Source organism: Chaetodon auriga, chromosome 15 (assembly GCF_051107435.1).
Source record: "Chaetodon auriga isolate fChaAug3 chromosome 15, fChaAug3.hap1, whole genome shotgun sequence".
Taxonomy (NCBI): domain Eukaryota; kingdom Metazoa; phylum Chordata; class Actinopteri; order Chaetodontiformes; family Chaetodontidae; genus Chaetodon; species Chaetodon auriga.
Window position 1 is genome coordinate 1,163,576 of NC_135088.1, and position 20,689 is coordinate 1,184,264.

The 20,689-nt window shown below is 44.2% G+C and overlaps 1 protein-coding gene across 3 annotated transcripts in view; it reads right to left on the bottom strand.

The window, feature by feature from the left end:
* Nucleotides 1-20,689, bottom strand: part of LOC143333186 (rho GTPase-activating protein 7) — a 93,893-nt gene that overhangs the window by 8,411 nt on the left and 64,793 nt on the right. For 2 of the 3 annotated variants that reach the window (XM_076751159.1, XM_076751161.1), the window contains exons 2-14: nucleotides 16,599-16,670; nucleotides 16,405-16,486; nucleotides 15,375-15,438; nucleotides 13,930-14,561; nucleotides 13,456-13,672; nucleotides 12,974-13,357; nucleotides 10,912-11,255; nucleotides 10,005-10,181; nucleotides 6,028-6,187; nucleotides 5,670-5,868; nucleotides 4,772-4,985; nucleotides 388-502; nucleotides 50-283 (exon numbers count right to left, since the gene is read on the bottom strand). In XM_076751159.1, the coding sequence (XP_076607274.1) occupies nucleotides 50-283; nucleotides 388-502; nucleotides 4,772-4,985; nucleotides 5,670-5,868; nucleotides 6,028-6,187; nucleotides 10,005-10,181; nucleotides 10,912-11,255; nucleotides 12,974-13,357; nucleotides 13,456-13,672; nucleotides 13,930-14,561; nucleotides 15,375-15,438; nucleotides 16,405-16,486; nucleotides 16,599-16,670 (2,894 nt within the window). The remainder of the gene's footprint in view (nucleotides 1-49; nucleotides 284-387; nucleotides 503-4,771; nucleotides 4,986-5,669; nucleotides 5,869-6,027; nucleotides 6,188-10,004; nucleotides 10,182-10,911; nucleotides 11,256-12,973; nucleotides 13,358-13,455; nucleotides 13,673-13,929; nucleotides 14,562-15,374; nucleotides 15,439-16,404; nucleotides 16,487-16,598; nucleotides 16,671-20,689) is intronic. The other variant, XM_076751160.1, reaches the window with a different exon arrangement.

A 20,689-nucleotide genomic window follows, 5' to 3' on the forward strand; every position in this document is an offset into this window, starting at 1 on the left:
TCAGTCTGTAGGACTGAAAATGCTCTCTGCAGATCTGACAGTCATTTACCTTCTTGAAGGCCAGCTCCACGTGCTCCGGAGCCGGGTGGCTCTCCCAGCCTCGGCTCTTCTCTCTGGCCTCCTTCAGGAGCTGCTGGGTGCTCAGCCGCAGATTGCTCCTTCTCTCCTCCTGCTCCTCCTCACCTCCACTCTGACTGTGGGACAGCAGACCTCCCTCCTCACAGGGGGAGTCCTCAGGTGGGCCTGCAGCACTTAAACACTGACCCGGCCAAAACTCTGGAAGCTACAGGAAGAGTTCTGCTATTTTTTAGCATTATTTTGTTCATCCTGTCTAATTAGCTTTAACAAAAACTTCGCTGTATAGCTTCAGGTTGTCGGGGTTTGTACCTGGAAGAGTCTCTGGGCCTCGGTGATCATGTTGGCCAGGCCCTGGGTGGCAGCCAGGTTCTCACTCAGGTCCCGCTGGTCTGGGCGGCCCAGGCTGTACTTCCTGTGACTCGACCTGTAGCAGCAACACAGGAACACGGTCAAGATCCTTTATATTCCTCAACTAAAGGAAACACACATACTGAAATCCAGTGATGGAAGAAGTGCTCAGATCCTGAAGGAAAAGTATCAGAAAACTCCACAACTATGAGTCCGGCACCCAAAATCCTCCTTAAGTACAGAGGTATTATCAGCTTCATGCAGTTCAAACATCTCCTGTGACTGATGAATGATTCTATGTGGGTATGTTAGCTGGTTTGTTAGCTGGTCCAGTGTTTCCAAACCAGAGGGTCACCAGATAAATCTGAGGGGATGTGAGACAATTAACAGGAGATGAAAGAAGAATGAAAACACGTGAGAAGTTTAGAGGTGAAGCGTCTGTTTGGAGAGACATCTGAACCATGACATGAACGACACACTGAAGATGTCAGAGAGCAACAGAGGGCGAAACCCCATCGGGCAAAGCGCCACCTCCTGCTGGATCAGTGATGGATGAGGAGCAGACACGGCTGCTACTCGATGCTTTTATTTCCAACGTGCTTTTTCACAGGAAGAGGTGTGAAGCATGGAATCATCAGCACTGCGTCACAATTACGGGAACTGACAGATTCAGGTTGTTTTGGAAAGCTTTCATGTCGCATCGCAGAGGTTTACTGGAATCTGACGCATTCACAGGAAGTTGTTTTACTTGATTTCATTTGAGATGAAGTTTCACCCTTTAAGTTGTTTTAGTTTCCTGCGACTGAGAAAAAGTTGGAAGGATGAGCGTTTTGTCATATCAAACAGTGCAAACTCTTTTCAGCGCTACAAAACTGGGAAATTAGACGCCAACACTTAAAACAAGCCGAGCCGACCAGAAGACCATTAAGAAGTGTATGTCTCAGTAGGATGGTGAGTTCTGTCACAGCAGAAGCACGAGCGAAAAGACGCAGAGATGAGATTTCAGAGATCTGTGTGAGAAAAGCCGCGAGCAGCAGTCAATTTTCCGAGTTATTGTTCCCACCACAAAGTGTGACATGATTTCTGACAGGCCGGGACTCGGGCTTCCAGGAGCAGGGAGGCCCAAAGTGCTGATTGTGTCGTTATGTCATTTCCATCTTCTGTCCCGCCAGCCTGAAGGGAGGAAAAGAGCCAAAGTGGAAAAAGGAAGAGGTGGAGATGAAAGGAAGGGAGGAAAGTACAGGAGGACGAGAAGTTAGTGAAAGGAAAGTTGAAAAGAAGGGGATTAGAAGAGAAGAGAAGAGAGAACACAAGAGGGAGGAGATATGAGGAAGATGAGCGGAACAAAAGAATAATGTGGATGAGAGAGGAACGATGTGAGGGTGGCGAAAAAAGAGACAACAGTGGAAGGAAACAAGATGGATGACAAAATATGTAGAGAGAGAAAGAGACGAGGCAGTGTGGAGGTGGAGGAGGGTGATGGCGTAAGAGATGATGAAGAAAAAGGAGGAAGAAAGTTTGAAACAGCAGCGAATGTCTCTACTAACAGCACTGTGAGTGTATCAAAGCCTGATTTATCTCTGCCTCTGTGCCACAGAGCGCCACTGCTGTCCAAAAACTATTAAAAACACATCATTGAGCCACACTGTTGCACTGGCTGACACATTCCTTCATTACTGTGAACAAACACACACACACACACACACACACACACACACACACACACACACACACACACACACACACACACCGTCCTGCTGCCACAAATACTCACTAAAGCAGCAAATGTAGATTAATCTGCCGCTGCGAATACAACCTGGATTCATTAGTCTGGGACGCTGTGCAGAAGACGCTGCGTTTACTGGCAACGGTTTTCCTGAGCTCATGTAGTCGCTCGTGCCCCTTTCATACCCAATCGTGATACTATCACCTGTTACCAATCAACCTGTTTACCTGTAGAATTCCCCTATTTGAGTAACTTTTGGTGTAAACTTCAGAGAAAAGGAAGAAAATGAAACTATATATTTATGAGTCGAGGGACACACAGGAAGTCAGTGAGAGACGCACCAAACACTGTTGGTTCTTGTCCTCATGGGATTTGTTGATGACAGTAAAATAAAAGCCAGCATTATGCTTTGAACACGGGATAATTAAAGTTGGTCAAGGTTGATCATCATTAATTAATCGTCAGTTGTCGTCTCCTTCATGTGATGCACCGTCCTGTTATGTTTCTCTTGGATTATTGGATCCTTTCTAGTCCTGAATGGTAATTTAAGACATCCTTTTCTGTCATCTCTCATCATGTTTGTCTCTGTTATTTCATCTCATGTTCTCTCTTTTCCATGTTCTCTCATTTTCTTTTAAAAATCAAGCCATTTATTCATGAGGTGCTTTTAAAGATTTACATCTTCAGTAGGGCTCAGAGCCACAGGCAGAAATTTAGAGACGAACCAACTTCTTTAGTCGTTTCTTGGGATGTTTCGACAACAAGAAAATGCATGAAAAATAACAGCAGCTTTATCTTCTGAGTTCATCACTGTCTCCTTCACTTGGGCAAGCATGTATGTTTGTATGTTTACTTCCATTGATTTTAAAGTATTAAATCAGAAGAGAGACAAAACCTAAACCTGGACTTAAATTAACTCACGTTAATAATGGAATCGGGCTTTAACAGGTGGAATAACAAACACACTGCGGTGAAAAAGTGGATCGGACGAGTCGTCCTGGAATATTCTGCCCTCTTTGTGATCTTTGTTTCCCTGGCTGCAAAGATTTTGTCATGGCGGCCCTTCAAGACAAAACGAGCCGAATCACTGGAGACACAGTTCTGCAGCACAAACTCAGAGCTCAGATAAATGGTCTGCAGACGCTGATGGGACCCAGCGTCTCCCAATAATTAAGTTCATTTCCTCATAACACAAATCACCAACTGCACAGTCATTATCATTGTCGACAGTCTCACTCTGTCCCCTCTCTTTATCATCCCCCCTCTCTCTTTGTCACCTCTCTATCTTTTCTCTCCCGTTTTTAACTTCCTGCCCAGCAGGACTCTCAGCTGAAAAGCAGATAGAAAATATCTTTCATATCAGGGAGTGAAGTTGAGGCCAGATGGAAATTGGTGGAGGTTACATAACGTTCTCTCTGTATAAACTGTGCTGACAGCTTTTCATCACAGAGGGAGTGTGTGTGTGTGTGTGTGTGTGTGTGTGTGTGTGTGTGTGTGTGTGTGTGTGTGTGTAACAGCTGGAACTGATCCAGAGGTGATGTCATCCATGGGAACGGAGAAGTTTGGAACATGACGTCTAATGAAGCAACAAAATGTCAACCTGCTGTGGGTGACAGCCATCACACACATGCAGTCACACACACACGCATTAACCGAGGGGGAATCAGCATCTGAAGCTGAATCAGGGGCCGGGACTTAAAAGAGAACCATGATGGAGTCAGAGCTTGAAGTCAGTACGCTGTAGTTGTAAGAAAATGAGACATATTTGGTTTTTTTTAGCTTTCTTTGCACAGGATTCTTACATAATTCAGTCACATCCTGTGCGATCATCTGAACCGTCGGTTTACAGTCCTGTTGGACTCTTGGGAAACAAAATACAAAACTACAAAAATTAGAGCCAGGCTGTTAAAAACTGAGTTTTCCTTCAAGGGCTCATACGAGTGGTTTTGCACGTTTAGCTTCGTCCCTATGAAGTCTGTAATCTTTAAATTATAGGACTATGTTTCAAAGGTTGGTACTCCACCTTCCAGGCAGTGTCCATTTCTGTTTAAAAACCAACTAGAGATCTGAAACTTGCTCATGATCATTAATCTGAGCTGGATCAGTTTTATTTGTTTGCAGGGGACAATTTAAGGTGACTTTGTAACATCTGTCCAGCGACTGCAGATGAAAAATGGCCTCTTGGCTAACTCTGGTGCATCTACAGCAGTGTCTGTTAACATGCACGGTCCCTGATGAATTAATCAAGATATAAATATATCTCAAATAAATGAATCAGACCTTAAAACCGTCCTTAGTGATGTGTTCAAGGACACTCTACTATCCAGGAAGTGATGAAAAGCACAGCACTGATGAGCTGCATTGTCAGAAAGTAAACTCCAGATGAAATATCATATAAACATAATGAGTCTCAGAGAAACCTCCATGTTCTTTATATTAGGCTGAATTAAAGCAACACACACAGAGTGGACTCCACACCGAACAGCAGAGGTCTTATGTAACCGCTGTTCAGACTTATGTAACTGTGACAGTGTGGGTCAGACACCACACTCCCTCCGTCCGTCTCCATCTTTCCCTGACCTCAGGTTTAATTTGACACCGTCTGTGGTCTCAGCTCACCTGGGTGTGTTGGCGTCCCTCTTCAGGGTGTTGAGGTGGAAAAGCGACGGCGCCAGACAAACCGCAATGTTGGTTGGCGTCATTTGGTTCTCGTCCACGCAGGCGACCACGTCCCGCAGGAAGAACAGCAGCGTTCGCAACGCCTCCCTGTTCTCGTCAGGAAGCAGCAAGATGGCCGCCTGAGCCGCAACCAGCTGCTGATCCTTGGGAAAATCTGTAAGCAGAAAGTTTTTAATATATAGCTGCAGTTCATCTGGGTTTGACATGAATCCAGTGTGCTAACGTTAGCATCTTAGCATGGCACGGATAATATGTGTGCTAGTGATTGCATGCTAATGCATGCTGTTGTCAAACCTCTGCATAACTACACCGTTAGCTTTAAACTTGCTTTAGTATGTTGTGGACTGTAAGGCTGTATTCAGACTGAGTGCAGAGAAAAGAAGATGGACCAAAGAAAGGGTTCATTTGGTCATTTTTGAGGTTGATATGTATGCTAACAGGCTAAGATTACAGGTAAAACTCACACAGTCATTGACACCTTGGGGTAATTTCTCACATTCAGAATACACTTTAAAATGCTAATATGCTTATGTTTGTACAGAAAAATGGCAAATTAGTTGGTAGCACGTTTGCTTTGTTAGCAAAGCATGCTAATCTGTAAACATGCTAAATAGTTAACAGACAAACACACTAGTTATTGCGTGTTAGCGTTTCGCAAATAGAAGCTAAATCTTAGCATGCTAGCTAGTGGTGCAAAAACCTCGACAGTTGGTTCATCTTAGTTTGTCTTGTGTTGGAGATGTTTCAACCAAACTTCAGCGGATATTTTACAAAGTGAGAAATGAAGATTCATACAGGTAGACATGGGAGTCACAAGATAACAGTAGTAAGTGCTCACACTGGTAAATGTGGAGGAAGGACTCGCAGAGTTTGCTGGTGAAGATGGGCTCAGGCAGGTCTCTGAAGTACTGCTTCACCATGTCGGCCACGTCAAAAGCGGACTGACTGTCATACGAAACAGCTTCTGGGTCAGACTCCACCAGCTCACGGAGGTACTGGATACGAGACTTGACCCCCGACTTCCGGAAAAGACCGACCTGGGAGACAATACAATACAAATGAAATAAAAAAGTTGATATTTTGTGTTATCTTTTCATGCCTTCTTTGCTTTATTTTTACTCTGTATCACAAAAAGCACTCTGCAACGACATTCAGTTGAATTATTGTCGTGAAAAAGGCCTCTTTTGCTCCGTTACCTGGTCCAAACACTCGTTCCTCAGGTAGACCAGTGCTCGGAGGATGCTGGGAGGAAGTGGCTCTCCTGTCTGCTGGGTGATGAGGAGCAGAGGAACCCCAAAGACCCGCCGACCTTTCATCTCCATCACCTTGGTCTTCCTCAGCGGTTTAGGAACAGTCCTGCAAATGACAGGGATGTCCATTAAATCCTGCAGTCCTGCGACTTTTACGAAGCAATCAGACAGCATGGGCTGGTGCTGAGGGAAAAGTTATGGAAATTAAAGTACGCTCAAGAATTGTTTTGCAAATGTCAGGGGAATTTGTAATCTCAACTAGTCAAGTGTAAAAAACTTGGCTGCTGTTGGGTGCGTTTCCTTTTGAAGGAACAGCCAAATAAACATTTTTGATTGCATAAGTCTCCAGTGATCGCTGAAATGTGTGTGCCATTCAAATCAGCTCTGTAGGAAACACATTCATGAAGAAACCATGGATGTTGATCAGAGAAACTGCACTTTTGGAGAGACTTTCCATGTTTCAGCTGATATCAGAAACCTTTTAACCATAAATACTATTGACAGACTTTTTGTTGCCTTTTCGATTGGACACCTATGTTGTTCCACATGCAGGGGATTTGAAAAGTCACCTGTTTGGAAGACCGCATAGAAAGCTGCAATGCTTTTTAGCTTTTAACTCTAAAAGCTGCAGGACAGAGTGCAGCCTTTTAATGGTCATGTTTAAAAGGAGAGAAAAGACACACGAAGCACTCCGACAATCAGTAATGAAACCTCTTCTCTGCTCGGCTCATCATCCTAAAAGTTAGGAAAACACGCGTCAACCCCTCGGCTTTCAACAAAGTGCACAGTCACAAAGAGAAAATGGTATCAGCCATGCACTCTAAACACTTTCAGCTCACTTCCCCTTTTTTCCCTCCATATCTAACAGCGGCTCTTGGAAACAAACTGGCTATTTTGAGGAAAGTGCCTCCGAGTATCAGCCGTCTCAATCAGCACTTAATTGCTGTATTTTGATCATCTAGCGCTCGTTTTGGCATCAGTGATTAAATCATTGAAATGACAAGACTTCAGCTAATTGTTGAGGCCTGAAGAGATTTTTTTTTCCTGTTTTTGCTGGAGCTTTGGGCGTAACGTTGCTGGAGTGACACAGTTTTCACTCACAGCGCGTGCATCTGTCTGACTTTTACAAATAAGCTACGGTCGAGTCGTGTCACTTCCAGTTTTAGTCCGATTTGGATCGAGCCGTCTGCAAAACCCATAAAGAGTAATGTGACCTGCCCAAACCGACCAGATTTTATGGGATGAATAAACACGACGATGTGTCTGGGATGTATTATTGTCACATAATCCAGTTTGAGGTGAAAGAACATGAAGTTAACAAGAAGTAATTTGCACTTCAGAGTTTGTGCTCATTTGAAACTCCTGCTTTGCTCAGCAAACGTTAACTTGATGTTTTCTTTCTTTTTCCCTTGGAGGTCAGGTCTGGCATGATTTCTACTCATTTTCCCTCCTTTTCATGTCATTTATTAAAGTTTAAACTCTGTAAAATGGTGCAGTTTGAAGTGCTAAAACACAGCACACCTGAACTACAGGAAGCCTCGCTGATGCTTTTCAAGCTGCTGCCACAGAGCGGCTGTTTGTCCTGAACCCCCCACCTCCCAAACACACGTTTGATCCTCAAAATTAAAGACGAATATCTGCGAGGAGTAATTTCAGGAGGGTTTTCTATGCAATGCTCGGTTCCCACATTCAGCCTTATCTCATTGAGCATAACAACCTTGGCAAAAATCTAATTGGTTTTCTACCAAAGCATAAAACAAGCAGGTCATGTGTTTACAGAACACATTAGAAAATACAAATGTTAAGCAGAGTAAACAAGCTGAATATCTGAGTGTTTTATTATTTTTTAAAATGAATCTGTCTCAATTTTGCATGAAGGCTTATTCCAAAAACAGTGTAGGAGGCAAAACGCTGATCTCATTAAATCCATGTATGTCACAAAGTGCAGTGAAAGCATCCACAGTTTTAAACAAGCTGCAGTTTGAGCTCAACATTCTGCAAACTCTTTGTTAAAACACACCATCTGCATCCAAAGCCTTGTTCCCTTTTTTATCCAACTGCATCACCAACAAACACTGAATGACGGGGACCTAAACTGTTGGCCACCCAGTTAACATTAAAGGATGATCCTGCCTTGTTTCAAAATGGCTTCTTTCCCATAAACGTGGCTGCTGTGGCTCCATGGGTTGTGCTCTCCTTTCACTTGACAGCTCCGTTGTGAAGAATCAGTTGAAAGAGGGCAAATGAAGCACAAAACAGCCTGTTCTTAAACAATTTCTGGATGTTTTTCTGTGCCGAGTTCTCACTGACTTTGTTTACCTTCTGCATTTCCTGATCTATGAGATCAGAGATAGACACTAATTATCAATTTGGTGGCCAAAGTTTATTTATGTATAATGTTTTGTTTTGTTTTTTTAATAGAAAAGGCAATTTAATGCAACTTAACGTGGCCTTCAGTAACTGAGCAACTGCAATAGATCGAGTGAACATACAGTATGTAGTTATTTATTTAAAGTGAAAACTCAAGTTCTTTGTAAGATATGGTACATATAATCACTCCCAGTCCAGAGTGAAGAACACAGACATCAGCCAGTATCGATCATTCCTCCCGTCGCTGCCTGCAGGCGCTGCTGGCGGCGGGGCTGCGCTGGCTCAGCCAGCAGCTAACTTTACATGAATTTGTGAAACTTTGAGGAATCAGGCAAACTAAGCGAAACAATTACACACAGCCAGCTTTTGTTTTAGCTTGTTTGTACCTTGTTGCTGTGGTTGAGTAAAACATAGCGGTGGATCAAATATCGCTTTTCTGCATGTTTACATGTTTATGTTTGGTGAGCTTGTGCATTGTTAAAGTATTTCCACTTGTTTTATTGCCCTCACAGTCACGAGTGTTGATGGAGGAGCTCAGCCCCGACACAGAGAGCAGGAGAGATGCTACAGCACGATGATAAATTACGGCAAAATGTTCAAAAGCACCAGTAACGTTGGAGTTTATGAGCACTAAGGTCTTTAATAATTTATCCCTGAGGACCATTTAATGCTGGGTTTCGTCACTGTGCCTCTGTCTCACTCGCTCCTACTGCTACTAGAAAATCTAAAATACTTCCATCTGTAGCCTTCTTGGTCAAAAGCTTCTTCACAGTCTGTCTTTTGAGTTTCTGGTTGTTCTGTAAGGATCGTGTTAGCAGTTTGAGTAGACTGAGTAAACCCATGTTTCAGTAGTCCTGACATGTTGTTAGCTAACCATCACCAAGACTGTTGAACTGAAAGGCCAGAATGTCTCGTTCTCAAGAGACCTGATAAAACTTGGAGGCCACAGGGGGCCAACCACAGGGGGTGTTTGGTGGCCACAGGCCATGAGGCCATGGTTAATGTCAGACCCTGCAGACACTTGCTATAAGTGGGTGAGAAAGAAGAGTGAGCACAGAGATTGAGAAAGGACGAGGACAGAGACACAGTTTGACCCTCTGAAGAAAGAGAAAGTAGCCCAAAATAACCCACAATGCCTCAGCAGTTAACCAGCGGGCAGAAAGGAACTTCCCTCTGATTTTCCAGGAATATAGATCCAAGGTGAGGCACCCGCAGTCCTCTCTGGGGTTTTTTTTGGAAAGGGGTTTATTCCTCTTGAAGCATGATGTTTTATACGCTGAAGAAGGGTTGCACCTGAGCCATGAATAATGAATGAATTTTCTAAATAGGCTGCCTGAAATATTTACCCTCCGCCTTCCCACCTGCCCTCCTTTCCACAGTTGTTTCCTTGAAGAAGTTTCTCCATGCAGCTGTGCAGGAGCAAACAATCTAGGAACGCTGTTGTTTTTACAGAGTTTACTTCTCACCTCCCCTCACCTCTGCCCTCAACCTCTGCTGAACACTAACATTTATTTTAAACCATGAAATCACCGCAGTCCGTTCACACTTCTTACCAGTTCCAGCCCTGCTTGCTGGACGGGGAGTGTTTGTCCATGAGAGCCGTGAGTTTGAGCAGGGAGAGTTTCTGCAGCAGGAGGAACTGGGAGACAGACTGGTTCTCCACTCCGGGTCTGGTGGGCAGGGAGGGCAGGCTCTGCTCGCTGGACCAGTGCAGCTGCTGGCTCACTCTGCTGGTCACACAGCAAATACACACACACACACACACACACACACACACACACACACACAGTGCTGGTTTTAACAAGAGAAATGGGAACCAGTAATAAGGGTTAACTCACAAATTCTTCAAGAAAACTTACTTACATCTTACTGCTGAAAATATAAAGCTGCTAAATTAAAATGATGGTTTCTGTATGATCTATTTAGATACCCTAATAAAACAGATTCATATGCATAAAAGAGGTTAAAGCACTGCATGGCATAGCTATGTGAGGCCAATGCTCTTCACACAAAAGGAGAAAGGAGCAGCGCCCATCAGCACTCAGTGACAATGTGGCTGACTTTACATCACAGGAGAGGCTTCATAACTCTTTATTGCTCTATATCTGAGGAACGAATGCAACAACTAAGAGACATAAAAGCAGTAATATAAAAAGGGCGATCAAAGCTGTTCACCATGTGGTTACTGCTTTTATCTTTAGTGCCTCACAGTAACTCCACCTTCACTTCAGTTGACGCCTGAGGGAATAAATCCTCATTCTGTCATTATTAGTGCTCCGCTGGACACAAAAGCTCACATTTGGAAACTTAAAGCGTCCAATAATTTCTTTGTACTTCGCAGACCTGAATTTTTATGCTAAGCAATATTTGCCAAAATAAATTGCTTTAAACTGAGGAACTTATGTCACTTCTCCTGTTCCTGAGTTCTTCGTCTTCTTAATGACCCTGATCCGTTCTCACCTGCTCCGGGGCTGTGGCGATCTCATCTTTGGCTCCTCTCCGTTCACCGGTGCCTTCTCACAGCTCTCTGCCTCCTCTTCCTCCTCCGGTTGCTGCACCTCCAGGTGGATGTGGCTGGGGGAGGATGGGCAGGGGGAGGCGGCCGAGGAGCCGTGGGCAGGTGAGTCCTGGGATGAAGAGGTAGAGGACGAGGAGGAGGAAGTCGAAGAGGAGGAACCTCTCTGACAGTCGTCCTCGGACAGACTTTCGGACCAGGTGGAGACCAGCTGTTGGAGGTCGCTGATCCTCTCCAAAACGCTGTCCAGAGCCGAGAGAACGTCTTCCCCCGCCAACAGCCGGCTCACCTGAGAGACGAAAAGAATTTGGAGAAAAATCACAAGGAAATTCCCAAAAAAGAGACTTTTGAGATGCAGTTTTTTGTCTCTTGCTTTGAGAAAATTCAACAACTTTTCAATGTTTTTCTTATCTTTAACTTAACTTTTCAAAATGAAGAAAAAAACAAAACATCAAAATTAAGACTGACAGGAAAGTTTTTTTTTTAATAGAAGTGTAGGTGTTCTTTTAACTTTCTCTTCAGATGACTGATTCAGCAGATTTCAGGAGTTTGCAAATCAAGGATTTAATGGCCATCCATCACATTTGGAGGAGAGGTATTACTCAGTGTCTCAGAGGATCAGAAGTAAAAAAAACTGGTTCCTTAAAAGCCATCAATGACTTCTACAATATTTTATGTCAAGTTTCACTTCCACGGCTGCCATCTTTTTGTCAAAGAGGGTTCCAACTTTATTCCAAATGGCTCCTCTTTTCCTTCGGATAGAAAGACGTCTGAAGCAAGGTGATTCATATAAGCAGTCAGAGATTATTGTATAGCTTCAATCTAAAATGGGATTTGATATAAATACTCACAAAATGATTTCTGGCTTTATGGGAAAACTCCATATGGAGCTTTGCTTAGCAGAATCGATATCCTTGATTGAATTACTTGTGTTTCTATAGACTTTCATTTCAGATTTTTTTTAGGATTTTCGTAGAGAGGCAGGAGGAGAGAAGTCTGCTCTGTAATGGGATTTCTCATTATTCATCTTCTCTCTCCCTCAATCGTGAACCAAATGATTTCATCTTCTCTTTGCTCAGTCGTAAGCATTCACTACCTTAAAGCCAAATGATTAACTATGTCATTTGATTAGGTGTATGCATGTGTTAATCTGCTGACCATGATTGCCAGACTATCTCCTTGTGTTTGATTTTTGATATGCATGAATCTGTATTTGGGTGGTGAAGCTCTCTGTAAAACCGTTACTAAAAGGTACAAATGGCAGGATTTTACAGCCCTGTTACACAAAATAACCATAATATATTGTACATGTTGTTCCTTGATGGTGAATCATCAATTTCTTCACCAAGTAATCATTTTCTGTTTATCTCTGGTCTATTCCGTCTTTTCAGAAAAATCTCTCCATCCACAGAAGCAGTTAGTCACAGCCAGGTGGAAGAACAGATGTAACTGCAGCATTTCTGGGTCCTTGAACCCACTCATCCAACACAGTGACAGTCAGAGGTTCAGCACGAAGGACTGATGCCCTTCAAAACAGTTCACCTGTTCAGCACCTGGACAGCTCCACTCTGATGGAGCTTTGTTCCCAGCAGTCAGTTTGTTGGCCTCTCATATGAAGTTTAGTGTAAGAGGGATGCTGGGATGACTCATCATCCTTATCTATGCTGATTTTTTGTTTCACAACACAGAGGATGGACCTACTTGGCATCACAAGACATTCATGCTATCACCTTAACTGCAGGCAAAAAGATTCCTGTGTCATCTGTGTCACTTTGTGTTATTGATGCAATAAATCATTCAAATGGGGACAATGGCACGCTGTCCATCCTTGAAGATGTTTGGCTAGCATGCCACAAACCATGCTGAGGCCTGAAGTGGTCAAGTTTTTTGCAAAATATCAGAGAATGTTTGCCCGGTAACCTCATTCTCCCCCGAAAAAATACAAATCTAAATATCCAAATCTAAAAGAAATGCAAGTCTCAGTGCAGTAACAGTCTTTTGACTCACCTCTGACTCCTCACCCATCCGTTCTGCATCACTGACACTTCCACCACTGCCCCCTTCACTTCCAGACAGCTGCTGCTCGTCGGGCACGTTATCGTAGATACTCAGCCGGTGATCCAGCGCAGCAAGTGGGCTCGGGACATCACAGGAGGAAGAAGACGAGGGGTCCAGCGTTGGCATACCACGGCGGCAACTGTGCCGCCCCCGATAACCGTGGAAGCTTCCGGTCCTCCAGTTGACGGAGGTGTTGTCAATGATGGGGGACAGGATGGTCTGTTTGTGCGCGAGGGAGGTTGGGAAAGTCCCCGGTTTGTGACCGTGGGGGATTTGGAAGACCAAACTCTCATGGATGCTGTTGTTGTTGTTGTTGATCTGGTTCCTGTAGTCCTGAAAGGGTGAACAGATGGATGAGTGAAGGTTTAATGAAAAGTAAAAGGAAAAAGTAAAATGGTAAGACCAGGTTTGTATCCTTGAACGTAACTGACCTCTGTTCCAGTGTGGTTCTGGTTGTTCTGGGTCATTCCACCGCCGACCCCAACACTGCTGTTGGAGCGCTTGCAGTTACTCCTGACCCGGGTGACCGGGCTGGGCGTGCTGACGGTGCTGCTGCTCTCCGAGTGGCTGTTACTGCTGCTGCTGCTGCTGATGGTGTGAGGAGACGAGGGCGAGGAAGATGCACGGCTGTTGGGTCGAACCTGCAGGCTGGAGACATTCAAGGAGGTATAACTCAACAAGTAGAGCTGCAGTCCGTATGCGACACAAGAAAAACATCTGTGGCATGTTTCTAAGCTTAGTCTCACTGAAGGAAGCGGTTTTTTGGATTAAACTGCAAATTGTGAATCTAGTTCAAAATCTATTGCATGGTGCAGTGAAGAGAACGTTTTAGGGTTCAGATGGACAGCTGATCCCTATGGATGACCTTCTGGGTTTTTGAAAGACTGTAAATCCACAGTCCTCACCTTGACGGGCAGTGCAGCCTCTCCATTTGCTCCTCCTCCTGGACCAGAACTGGCCCGCTGATGATGGTCCGGGCCCTACTCCTGCTGTTACTGCCACCACTGTGAGCAGAAGGGAGGAGGCCAGTCGTGCCCCTGAGCCTCAGCTTCTCCATCTTCTTCAGCAAACTGGTGCCCTTCTTCCTGGGCGGCTTGTCTGGGAAGCAGCCTTCGGCCTCCATAATCATGGTGCAAGATCCACCACTTCCACCGGGGGAGGGGGGTCCACTGAATGAGGTGTCCAGGGAGGGCGTCTTGTTCGTGGAGGAGCAGCGGGAGGAGCTCCTGCTGGTCTCCTGGTCGTCTGTGGTGCTGGCAGTAGCAGCAGTGGAGGTGGTGGTGCTGGTAGCAGCATCTCTGTGGCTCTTGTGTTGGCCATCGTGGCCTTCGCTCTCCGTGCTGCTGGAGCTCTGGATGGAGCAGACATCATGGTGGTCGCTCACATCACCCAGAGACACATCGTGGGCTCCGGTGGGGCTGTCAGACAGGCGAAGGATGTCCACTGTGGAGTCGAGGCGACGCCACCGTCGTGTCTGCCTGTCGTAGGTCCAGTTGGGGCTGGTGGCGCAGAAGTCTTCTTCATCACAGTCGTCTCCCTGGAAGAAGAAGGATGGTGCAGACACACAGACAAGAACACAGAAATCTGAATCTGGCACAAATATTCAAACAGAATACGCACTGACACTAATGTATGCGCAGGAGGGACATGTAGGCATGAGCAGCAATCTGCAAACAGAATACAAGCCTTCAAACAAACACAGAGGCCTGAAATACGCACAAACACAAAGCTGTTTTCAATAATTTATACAAGCATGAACATCATTATACATTCATACAGACAAAATCATACAAGCATCACACACTGCAAAAACTACACTCAGGATCTACAGTATGTGGGGTAACTTTATATTTAGAATTTAAAATGGAGTTGGATTGTTTTGGGTAGAAAAGAATTATTCATTGTGGGTTCAGCAAAACCCATAAATGTGTTTACCAGGCAGGGACGGCCTCAATAAAAAGTTGCATTATGGGAAGTTTAAGATTTTGGGTCCTTTTCGTGGCCCGCTGCTGCTTCGAGTTTGATGCAGCCTGTGTGATGAAATCATATCACATTATATTAATATAAACGTGTCAAAGTGAAGCATTTAAGATTCAGGTGCCCAAAACAAAAACTGTATTGAGTCTTTGTAACTTCAGGCTGTGTTTCCTCCTCTCTGTCTTTTCTGAACACTTCACTTTCTCCTAGAAAGAGGAACTGTTGAGGAGGAGGAGGACTGATCAGTATCTGTCAAAATCATGTGATGCTTAAAGTGGAGATTTCATGGTGGGACTCCCCCCACGGCTCCGGCTGCTTCTGTACGAGCGTCCTGCTGCGTTTGAGTTTCTCGGTGTTAGCTCTCAACACTCACTCTGCGTTTTGATCTCCGCGGCTCCAGCCTCATTTCCACACATTTGTTTAAAGTGCTTAATCTCCTGAAAGAGGAAGACGAGAGGAAAGCGGATGGTGGTTACACTGGAAGTGTCATTCATTAATAACATTTACATAATATTCATCACTTACAGTATCATCAAAATGCACTGTATTATACTTTGCCAAGAATTTCTCCCACAGATGAAAACATCCGAACGAGGAGTTCAAATGCTATCACAACTGTGTCTTATAAAGAAATCAAACGAGGAAAAGTCACATATGGTGGTTATTGTATGTGCTGCAGCAATGGCAGCGGCCTGTAAGACGCAAACTTTCAACCAGAAGGCAGCCAGTTCAATCCCTCGACCAGCAGGATACATCTGAAGAAATTGTAGCTCATGCCCGTCCCTTATTACCACCACTGCGGTGCCCTTGAGCAAGGGCTGCTCCCATGGAGCATCGCATTGGCCACAGATCAGTAAGTGATCATGGAGCAGGATGTTCCTGCGAAAGAGTGTCCCTGCCAAGAGAAACTACCGGTTTGATTCATGTTAAAGTAGCACTCAGCAGAAACGCATCTTCCACTGTTTGGAGGTCAAAAGAGCTCTGCTGCACCTTTAACCACACGATGATGTCACACCCTGAGTACACTTCTGCATCACTGAAGGAGGACGAGAACCATTAGAGGAGAGAAAGTACAAGCCCCCTTAGGTCAGACAGCCTTGAAATCTTCAGTATGGCATCAAAGAGAGCAGTCATTACAGCTGAAGGAGCTCAGAGGGCGTCAAACTGCTCAATTAGAGTTTCATCTACACTGATGACAATATACTGTTGCTTCATAAATTGATAATAGTCCTCAGTCTCTCTCAAACACACACTATCCCCTGAATTGTTGAAATACATGAGTGGAGCTGAAGGGGTCAAAATAAGACCAACACTCTGTGATATGAAACAGTAAAACTGCACTGAAGACAGTATTCTGTCCAGAAGTGAAACTGAGCACACGGTTATCTGCATGAGCCTGTTACCTGCAAAGTGAATCAAGGGCATCCTCGTCCAGGAAGTGGTGATCGCCCTTCGCCCACTCGATGTCAATGGGGAACCTGCAGTCTGACACACAAGTGGAACAATGAGAAGTGGCTTGAGATCATAATTTGCATCGTCTTGGAGCTGACTCCGCGGGTTGTGTGGCGCAGGATTACACTGACAGCCTCGTATTTACCTTTGAATAACTGCACGTACTGAGGGAAGCCGGCCGCTCGCAGCCAATCACAGGCCTCCTTGGCTTCAATCTCTGCAAACAGCGAGAAGCAAAACAGCATTTGATTCAATTATAAACATTTCATGCTCCGCCCGCTTTAAGAGGGCAAATATTTGCACTTAATCAGTCGTCTGTTTATGAAATTTAATTACATTTGCATGTGGGTAAAAAAAAAAAAAACATTGGAGGGAGAAAACTGGAAACACATACAGGCTATTAATTATCTGTGACTCTTGGAAGAGGCCATTTTAATTACTGCTAATTGGCTGAGTGTCTGGATGAGAGAGAGGGAAAACAGATTTTTTTCATGTTTCCCTCCTCTTCATCTTCTACCCGTCTGCCTGACTTCACCCTCAGAGGTTGTTGTTCTCACATGCTGCTCATTTGCTGGTGACACTCATGAAAAAGGATTGATTTCCAAAGGTGTGTCTTAACATGGCTGCGAGTTTACTCATGGACATAAAATGAAGCTTTGGGATTTTTTGATCTCATCATAGTGTGAGAAACCGAGACACCAGTGTGCCAAAGAAGAGAATAGCCACCATATGGCCCCAGTCACCAAAGTTTCAACAGATTTGTAGCAAAATGTGGCTCTTTTCTCACTTTGACTGTGATATTTTAAAGGCAGTCGGTTATATCGGCATGTGTTCAAATCGATGCTGCTGAAAAGTACAGACATACAACCAAAGACAGAAAGACATAAACTCAAGATTCACTGATGGATGCGATTCAGAAAGGCAGAAATGATCCAGTTAGTTGCTAGTGCATAGTTAAAAGTGCATTGGTGACACCTGCTGCGGTTTTACCTGGAATCACATTGTAACAAAAAGTGCATTGCAAGTTGCTGCAGCTTGATGGAGTAGAGGAACACACACATCTACATGGCATTATAATGCTCCAGCACGCACTTATGATGAGCACACGCACTTGGACAAGAAACACAAACAGGCACACAACATTCCTTCATCAAAACTTCCTCCCTTCAGAACATTATTAAGAATATGTGCAACAGGATACCTGCGCACATACCGACACACGCAGCCAATAAACCTCCAATGCAGCCAAGTACTTTTGTGGAGACTCAAAGTATTAGAGAAGGCTGAGTGGAAAAGAAAACTACAATAAAACATTCTCACTTGAAGCATAAAAGTGTTTTCTTGATCCACAATGTTTACAATGAGGAGCCACACAAATCATTTTCTCAGTCTGGCTGCACAGTTCAGAAGAGGATTTGGCTTTTCTGAGAGGTCTCAAAATATTTGTCCACCACAAGCCTCCCTGAAATGTTAAACCTGCACTCCCTTTATGCATAAGAGGCCTGTCGCGGTTAGAATACTGCCAAGGGCATTTCTTGTTTTCATATTCAGACAGCATGAAATATGGCCGACATTAGTCTCCACTAAAGAACAACAACAGCAGTTTACCCATGACTGATCGGTTCTTCAAACACTTCTTGTCTGGTTGTGCTTTTTTACTGCCTGCTTATTCACTCCAGCCCAGACGAAGGAAAGGCACCCCATTCACAGCTTATTTTTTGTGACTTTTCAAAAGTTTGCCTAAAATTCACTTGACAGTGGGACGGAAACTTGGCTTATGATGTGGTCTCGCTGCATCCCCAGACGCCCTGAGGGTCAGAAGAACAGCGCGACACAAAGCAGATGGCCCAGATATGTAAACACTGGTGGGAAATTCAGCAGATATGGCAATCATCAAAATGACAAGTGACTTAAGAAGAAGCCCAGAATCAAAATGAGGAGGATTTGTATGGACAGGGACGAAGGAGGGTTTGGTTTACCAGATGTCAGGGTGTATAATCTGTCTTTTCATACAACTAAATTAGCTAATCATTGGGATAGAGCTGATCTGGATTTGGACTGGGTACTGAAGGATGCACCACACTGTCCCATTACCATTCTCTCACAGGGGATGGAGAACAAGAATCCAAAGGAATGTGCAGAGGACAATTCATAAAGCTTGTAGAGTATCACATATAAACAAGTCATGTCAGGTTATAGAAGTAAATATAATAATCTGTAATTTGCATGAGAAGTGGGGATTGCTGATAACAATGTTATGTTACAACATGTTCTGGGAGTGTTCTGAGGTTCACGGTTCAGAAACTGGGGAATCATCATCCCACTCTGCCATTACATCCACGGTTTTGTTTCTGTGGTGACAAGACAGTGCTACCTAACACAGCAAGTAACCAATTAATTATTTAAAAGCTGATCTTTTCTTAGACTAAAACTGCAAAATTGGAAGAACCTCTGATGTCCCACTGCAAAAGAATAGATTGAGTGAGTTAAAAAGAGGATAAATTAAAGACTGAATGGTAAAATACTGAGGAATTACCATAAGTATGTTTATCCTGACCCTTCCAATATCCTGCTGGCTGCCCATTTTCCGGTGTCACGATGGAGATGTGACATTTGAGATAGAAAAGGGATCAAGTGTGCTTGCCGAGCGGCGGTCTCACATGTCCGTGAGAGGATCTGTAAAGCCAGGGGATATGTGAACCTACCAGAGTCGGAGCCCTGAACTTAGCGAGGCACCCACACCGTTTCTTCACCACTGACATCACTCCGATCCTTTACCAACACTGAAAATACAGCCTGTTATCTTGCAACCTTGAGGGTCACAAGTTAAAAGCTCTAGTCATTTAAACCAGTTTTCCACTTTAAATAGGTCTAATATTGTGCTGTAAGGCAGCCGTGGCTCAGAGCTTAGAGAAGCCAGAGCTGTTGGAAATGTTTGAGGTTACAGTCCTGGAGCCTGCGGGGAAAATCTTAGTGTGGAAAGTGAATGATTATTATTTGAATTATCTTGGAGTCCTTGAGTAAAGCATTCAAACCCAAATCACTGCAGGGCAGTTGTGGATAGAAATGGATTGGAGCTGCACAGCAGGTAGAACTTAAGATATGAATGTGTTGAAGTCAGAAAGAGTCAGCTGAACCTGGATCAGAAATCCCTCACACAAAAGTTTGTTTTCTTTGATTCCTTACATGCTAAGAGGTGTCTGAACGCTAAAGCTGCACTCGGCGTCTGTGCAGCTCAGAGGTCAACTGCTTTCAGACAACCTGGACACACTTTGAGTTTAGCAATGCAATCACCCAAAGATCACCTTTCATACCAAACAGATCTGATTCACCTGCCTCATGTGGGTCATTTCTGACTCATTTTTTTTTTTTTAAAACACGCTAAATCAATCCACAAAACTGGGAACTGTAGCTACAAGCATTTCGATGGCATGTTTAGATACAAGAAAGGAGTACGAAAACAAGCATTCTGTAAACCCAACATAGCAATGTCAGCTAACATGTTAGCTACAGTTAACATCCCGCTCTTCTCAGAACGTGGCTAATATAGCTAATAGTCTTACAGAATAATAACGACAAACAGTAGGTCAATAAGTCTTAATGGTTTCTGAGATTATTTGTCTTCAGTTAATTAAACACAGCCTCCCCTTTGTTTCTCTGGCTCATTAAGCTTGATATAACTTTGATAATGGTCTTGTTGTCTTAAAACAGGGGAACTCAGGTGCACATTTTGAGTCCCTGAAATCAGGGCACCTCATTTTACATGATAGTGAATTTGTCCAGTAGATTTATTGACTACGACTGTATTTTCAATATTGTCTGCTGTTCTCTGCATACAGCACTTGCTTAATTTATGCTAACTGTGCGCTGGCTAACGCAGCTTCTGTCGTCAGCAGATGACATCTGAATGCTGCACTCGTGATTGAGCAGAAAATCAAACCCCTCCACACACAGAAAATGTGCCAACAATACAGGAATGCAGATACACACCATACTGTAAGCCATGTCAGTGAGACGTGGACAAACAAAGGTGCAATGAACGCGTTTGGTTCTCAGAGAACAAAAAAGGTAGGAGAAAGTAAGTGGGTCACATGCTTAACAGAACAGTAAACTTCATCCTCTGTGTTTGGTCACCACTTCGAGTGCCACATTCAGGGGCCCCTCTCCACTCGTTTACGTAAGCGATTGTATCTGCTGGGCTCCCGTTCCGGTGTGACCACAGCGGGCAATGGCCTC